Here is a 7004-nt window from a genome sequence, read left to right on the forward strand (position 1 = left end):
CTGGTGTCCCCGCTGAGAGATGCATGGGGAAGGAAAGGATAAAAAGGAATTTTCTGAGAGTTGTGCAGAAGTTTACAGCAGGGTGAGAGGTAACGGAGGGGGCTGGGGAGGGTCTGCAGGTGGAGGGGTTTGTGCTGTGAGGACAGTGACCTGGGAAAGGGTTTGGGGAGCTGAGAGGGGCTGCATGGGGCAGGGTCCAGCCCTGGTTTTTGGGGAGCCTGACACCCTGCAATGAGCCTGACACCTCTGCAATGAGGGCAGATCGGTGCTTGCAGAGACCCCCGGGCGTTGCAGGAACAGGGCTGGGATGAGCGTGGAGGGGGGGCCACAGGCTTAAAGAAAAAAAAAAGTCTGTGTGTTTAGATTTTGGGGCTCTGCTCCCAATCTGGTGGGAAAAGAGCCTTTCCCCGTGGTCTCTGGAGGTGGCAAGGGATTGCTGTGATCACCCTAGGGTGTCTTCTCAATTTTGGGGGGGGCTTCAAGCCTAGAGCTGGACCACGCATGCTTCTTTTTGCTGCCCATGAACCCTTAGAAGGCAGAATAAAAAATAACCAGGATATAACTAGCTCCTTGTTCCACCTCCCCCAGCAAGGGCTCATTTCAGTAGTTGTCCAGCTGTGACTGGAGAAAAATAGTCCCTCCTGGTGGGGGTGTGGGTATCGCCACCATCTCCTGCCGCCTTTGTTTCTCACCCGGGATGTTTTTAGAGGGAGAGCTTAACTTTTTCCATCTCATCAGCCAAGCAGCTGAGTACTTGCCAGTTTCTAGTCTGAGATGGTGTTTAATGTGTGTGTGTGGGGCATCAGTGTGGTTAAACCCTTCCTCCTGCCTCTGGAGTGGGGGGTTTGGGGAGGCTCTGGGCCATGCTGGGGGGTGGTTTAGGCTGAGAGGACCATGGTGCAATCCCAACAGGCGCTTTTTTCCCCCCTGTCCCAACTCCTTTGATACTGGCCTGGGAGGGGAGATGGGCGCTGCTGGTGCAGGAGCAAGAGGGGTGTTGGTCTGAACGATTTGGCTCGATGATCTCAAGCATCTTTTCCAACTCAAGTGATTCTGTGCTTCCCCCAAAATGCCTCCCCTGGAGCTGATGGGCCAAGGGGATGCTCCCCACCAGGATGGTTCCACGCTGGGATGCTGCAATGCAAAGGGGTGGATGTAGGAGGGTGGCAAGAAAGGGACTGTGACCCCTCCATGGCAGCAAGTCCTTGCATGATGCATGTGGCCAGCCTCATCCTGCACCCCCATGCAGCAAAGTGTAGGATTTAACCCTCTTTTTGCACGAGCAGCTCGGTTTGTGCGATGGGGAGGGGTTTGCTCCGTGCCCTGTGTCCCTGGCTGTGTCCTCTGCAAGCCAGCCTGGCCCTGCAGCTCCTCCCAGGCTTCCCATGAGTGCTGTGGGCTCCGTGGCCGCATCCTGCCCTGGTGCTGCTCTCCCATGGAAGGGACAAGCTGCCATCTCACCCCCCTCGAGCAGGACTTGAAGCTCAGGGAAGCACCGAACACTGGTGCCCACCTGGAGAGATGGGGGTAGAGGTTTGCTTTTTGTCACCAAACCAACCTCCCCCAGTAGCCCAGGGACACCTTAGGAGTCCCTAACAGCTGGGATACCACTGTCCCCAATGTTGGGGTGCTTGCAGCAGGATGCCCTGTCCCTGGGGGCTCCCCACAGGAGGAGACTTGCCATGGGAGAAGATTCCTCTTGCTTGCAGCATCCCGCTCCTCTCTGGGCTTCAGCCCTGGCTCTCCCTCCTTATGGGCAGAGAAAAAGGGGTCAAGGTCATGGTGAGCCTGGCAGCCAACCCCCAGCGGTCACCTGATTGTGGTGTTTTGTGTGTGACTTTTTATTTTCTTTTTTTTTCCTGAAGAAACAAAGGAGAGAGAAAAATCTCTCCCTGTCCAAAATCACTCATCCTTCCTAATAATGAGAGCTGTCACCAGCCCTGCTTGGTGAGGAAATGATGCTGGCGGTAAATATTTGGTCTGGAACTGATTTATGGGTGGAAAAAAAAAATAAAAAATGAGATTAGCGACTAATCGCTGTGGTGGAGGAGGCACTTTGGGCTGAGGGCCAGGGCTGGGCCCGCACCGGGGGTTCTGTCTGAGAGGCCATGGTTGTGCCGTTGGGCTGGGATCAAGCAGCAGTAATGGAGGGATTGGACCAGCTGCTGGGGGCCACCGGGCTTCTTGCCTTGCAGATTTGCCTCAAGGCCTGGGGGTTTGAGGTCAAGGGTGTATCAGACCCCCTTGGTGGGGCATGACCTGGCGAACGTTGGCTGTGGGGCTGTCGGTGCGTCAGACCCACCATGGGCTCCAAGCCAGGAGGGTTGTGCTGGAGGCACCCCCCGCCTTGTCCCTGAGCCTGGCACACCCAAAGAAGTCATTACAGCCACCCTTGAGGCAGCAGCGGCTTTTCCTGTGCGAGGAAACAATTAACTTATTAGAGGGCCATTTAATTTTCTCCTCCTGCTGCGGGGGTCATTTCCTATCAACTGGCACAGCCAGATACCCCCGGGACGGTGGGAGATGCACCCTTCTCCTGGTTTCCACCACGGCAGGGCTCGTGCCCCGCCGATGAACCTTTCCCAGCGCTCAAGGTTGTCGGCGCTATAGTTCTCCGCCTCGGGCAGATGTTCTCCAGGTGTCTGTTGGGGCTGCTCACAGTGTTAGCCTTGGGTGACGCCTCTCAGTCACGCTCAGCTCCCCTCCTTTGGGCCCCGAAATGGATGTAGCTGAGCACCGGTGAGCTGCGTGCTGGCGTCTTGCTCTCATAAGATGCTGGGACCAGCAGCATCTCTTGAGCTTCACAGCATCTCTTGAACTTCGTGGCACTGTGAGAGCCCAAATGTGCTTTAGGTGCTGTAGTGAGCAGCCTTGAACCTCCTCTGAAACCCGTCCATGCCTCAGTTTCCCCTATTTGAAGCAGGGCTGGTAGCAACGGCCGGTGTTTGGGGATGCGTTAAAAAAAAACGAGGGCTTGTAGCACCGGCCGGTGTTTGGGGATGCGTTTGAGCAGAGCAGTTGTGTCGGCAACCTCTCGCGTTGGGGCTCAACGTGGCAGGGTGCAGCCCCACAGGGTGCCACCACCTCGCTGGTGCATCGCTCCTTCATCCCCTTCTGCGAGCAAATCTCCCCCTGGTTTTGTGCCCTTTGTGGTATTTGTGTTGTTTTTTTTTCCCTCCTTATTTTTTTCCTCCTTCTCCTTCCTTCTAGAGTCAAGAAGAAGAACAAACCCCTGAACCTCAAGATCCACAACAGCGTGGGAAGCTGCGAGAACATCCCGGCGCAGCGCTCCCCGCTCCTCGCTGAGCGCTCCCTGCGCTCCTTCTTCGTGGGGTACCCGCCGTTCCTCCCCTCCACCCCTCCCGTCCACACCGAAGCCACCTTCTCAGCAAGTAAGTCCAAGCTGGCTCCTTTAGGTTTTCCCCTTCCATGGGGTGGGGGACGATGGTTGATGCCAAGGCAAGCGGGGAAGCTGGCGTGTTGTCCGCGTCGGTGGTCTGGAGGACGGTGGTCGAGCATCGTGTGCAGGGTTTAGAGATATGTGGGTGCTTTTTGGACCTCCGGTGCTCGTCGGGGTTTGAGCTGATGCAGACAGGTCTGGTGCTTGGTCCCAGCAGTCCGGCCCCGATCCTGCCTGAGGAGGTTCGTCCTCTTCCAGGAGATGGTGGGATGTGATGGACTTGGGCTGAGCTCACCCAGGGTGTTGCTGCTAGCTGGGGAGAAACAGCCTGACCCCCATTTCCTGGTCTTGCACCGATGCTCTGATTAATTCTGCAGGGATTGAAGCTTTTACAAGCCAGACGTGACTCTCAACCTAGACAAAACCTTCGCAGAAAACATGTGGCAGCTCCTGGGAGCGCTGTGCATGCCAAGAAGAGGGACGAGCTCCCCTTGCCTCTTGTCGCTCAGCTAAAAAACTTCTTCTGGCTCCGTATCACAGAATCACAGAATGTCAGGGGTTGGAAGGGACCTTGAAAGACCATCCAGTCCAGCCCCACTGCCAGAGCAGGGTCATGCAGAGCAGGTCACGCAGGCTGCTTTCCTCTCACCTTCCCCTCCCCAGATTTCTCCCTTGATTGTTTTCCCAAAATGGGGTCTCTCTGGGCTTGTTTTCTGAGTTCTTGCAGTCATTCTTGCATCTCAGCTCCTGGGTGAAGAAGGAGATTTGCAGGCAGCACCCCTCTCTGCCCATCCAGTTCCCCGGTACCGACAGCTTTTTCTCCTCAACGTACTTCTCACCAGGAAGGGAAGCAGCACCGGGACAGCTTCACCAGCCCGTTTGCTCCCCGTTCTTTGGTGTTGGGGATGGTGGGACCCGGCAGGAGCTCTGTGGGCAGATGTCCAACTGACTGGCGAGGGGCATTTTTGCATTGCTATTCCCTCCCAAGCCCCGTGGCGTCGGCCAAGCCCAACCTGCGGGACCAGAAACCAAGAAATCGGCCCCGTTCTCAGTAAACCCCCGGCGTGTCTCGTCTCGTTAGGTTTCCTCACGCATCAGCGTTGGATTACATCCTGTGGTGTGATGACCTGATGTAATGTGGCATCGCAGGAGCGTGATGCAATGAGAAGTGATGGGGCTGTCAAGTGACTAACGCTACTGGAGAGGTGTCTCTTCCCATTTCCCTCTGCCCTCCAACCTCCTCGGCTGCTGTGGATGTTTGTTTTCGAGGCTGGATGTGAGCCGTGGAGAAAGGTTGCACCAGCCTGGTTGATCCCTGCTGAGAGGTTTCAGCATCAACAAGACCGTTTGGTCCTTGCACGGTTGGCATCTGTGCGCTTGGCCACCCACGTTCTTGGGGGAAATTTTGAAGCAATCCCACCAGTTTTTTGAGCTCTCCTGTGTTCCTGAGCTGTTTCTTCAGCAGGGGTTTTGCCCTGGAGCTGCATCCTGGGTTTTTCTGCCTGCTTCCACTAAGGCTTTCAGGTTCACGACCACGCAGGGATGCATCCTGCGCGCAGTAGCTGGGTGCTGAGCAAGAGAGATGGGGTTTAATGGAGCCTGACGCCAGGGCTCGTTACCATGCGGGGGGAAAGTGAGTTATGACAGGCAGTGCAGGAGGACGTTTGTGGGGAGGAGTAGATATCTCCACAGCTTTTCCTGTGCCTCACATTGCCGTTACAGGACCTGGGTGACTTCTCCAAGCTCCAGCACGTGGTGCTTTGTGTGTGCTTCCCTGTTCTCCTCTTGCTGTCCCAAAGCACCTTGGTTCATAGACCTGATGAAAAGCTCTGATGGTTGTTTGGGGGGGGTCACTCCTTGTGGAGGGGGTGCTGGGCACTATATCTTGCTGCCTTTTCAACGTGGTGACCTTCAGATGATCTTCAGAGGTCCCTTCCAACCCCCGTGGAATGCGATGGGTCTCCAAAGCGCTGCTGGATGAGCTCTGCAGGGCTCACCATGGATAGGAGCTGATGCACCGTGCCCACCCCACCCCCCAAGGACATCCCTGTCCCCATCCTCGAGACACGGACACGGTTTGGCCACCAAGTTCTCCGCAACATCGCATCTCTTTGGCCATGGGCACCCAAGCTTTTAAAAAAAAAAGCTGTGGGATCAGGCTGGGCCACTCTGGGTTGATGAGGAATCCCTTCCCCAAGCACCAAAACCCAAAAACGTTGTTGGTGTCAGATGCAGGAGAGGAGCCCAACCAACCCTTGGCCATCTCTCGATGACCTTTCAACAGCATCTTGCTGTTTGTGACAGGAGCTGTGTCACCTCCGGTCGGATGCGGGTTTGGGTGCTTCTCTCTTATTTTTTAACAGATGGTTTGCCTTGATGGGATCAGGTCTCTGCAGCCATGGAGCGAGAACTGAAGGCTGGTCTTTTTACCTCCTGCACCAGATCTTGCTGGAGGAGTGAAGTCATGGCATGTTGTGTCCTAAATCCAGGATCCCTGTGACTTTTGCTTTTTGAATTGATTTTTTTGATGGGTTTTATATCACGGAGAGGGAAAGCTGCTGTTCCTGCTGCTCTGAGAATTGCAGCAGCTTCCTTTGCTGCCACAGCTGAGCTACTTCAACACCTCTCTCATCCTATTTTTGGCCTTAAAACAAAGGAGAGCAAGGACTGAGGTGTCTTATGGAGGGACTTGGCACCCTTGGGTGCTGTGCTTGGCTCCCCAGTTGGGCCCATGCAAGCAGTCACCCATCACCACCACCACGTTATGACCACCGGGCTGTCTTTTCTGCCTGGGGATGGGGTGGTAGCGACACCTCTTGATGCTGGACCTGCCATGGTTGTCTTCTAGGTGATTGTTGAACAGTTTTGGGAGGAGGCTGCACCCTCACGTCTCCCCATAATCTCTCTCGGGACATCAACTCTCCCAAGGCTGGTGCTGGGAGCGTTTTGGTGGCTGCCTGGGGTAGACGTGAGTCTGTCGGATGTCTACAGACCAGCACAAGTTCTCCTGGCCCTTCCTTGGCTTTGTGGTGATTCATCCCGGGATGTTCTCCAAGTTGGCTTCCATCGATATCATCCGCCCCATGCGTAACGCGACCGTCGCCTGCCGCTCTTTGCGGTGGGAGGAGGTGGAGGGCTTGTTTATCAGGCTGTCACCATGATGGATGACGCCTTCGCGCCGATTCCCCAGGCGTCCAGAAAAGGTGCCAGGAGATGAAGAAGGGGGACGTTGTGCCCAAACTCGGTCCCCGTCGATGCAGTTTGGCACGACTGCCAGCCCAGGTGATGCTCCCGGTGTTCTCGGTGAAGGTGTCGGGGCTCTCTGAGGACAGTGATGCCACACCCAGCCCCCTAAAATCCAAAACTGGGGAGCTCTGGCTGCTCTTCTCCACTCAGGAGATGCCCCGAAAACAGGGAGCGACAGTGGAACGTCCGCACCGGGGGCGAGGAGGGCGTCACGGCCGAGGCAGCATCCTGGTCGCCGTCACCTCCGAGGTGCACGGGTGCCACTCAGGGACCAGCGACGGCTGTCACAGCTGCCTGTCACCGCCGGGTAGGGCTCTTCCCCCCCGTGTCGGCTGTCAGAGACGGGGCGGAGGGGGGG

General features: G+C 56.2%; 1 protein-coding gene across 1 annotated transcript in view; it reads left to right on the forward strand.

Annotated features, from left to right (window-relative positions):
- Positions 1-3210: 3210 nt before the first annotated feature.
- Positions 3211-7004, forward strand: part of LOC104277913 (kinase suppressor of Ras 2-like) — a gene marked incomplete at its 5' end in the record, with an annotated part of 42421 nt that continues 38627 nt past the window's right edge. Inside the window, 1 exon segment of the mRNA XM_009874720.1 lies at positions 3211-3392. Within this exon segment, the coding sequence (XP_009873022.1) occupies positions 3211-3392 (182 nt within the window).

The sequence above is a fragment of the Apaloderma vittatum genome, unplaced genomic scaffold (assembly GCF_000703405.1).
Source record: "Apaloderma vittatum isolate BGI_N311 unplaced genomic scaffold, ASM70340v1 scaffold16260, whole genome shotgun sequence".
NCBI classification, from domain to species: Eukaryota; Metazoa; Chordata; class Aves; order Trogoniformes; family Trogonidae; genus Apaloderma; species Apaloderma vittatum.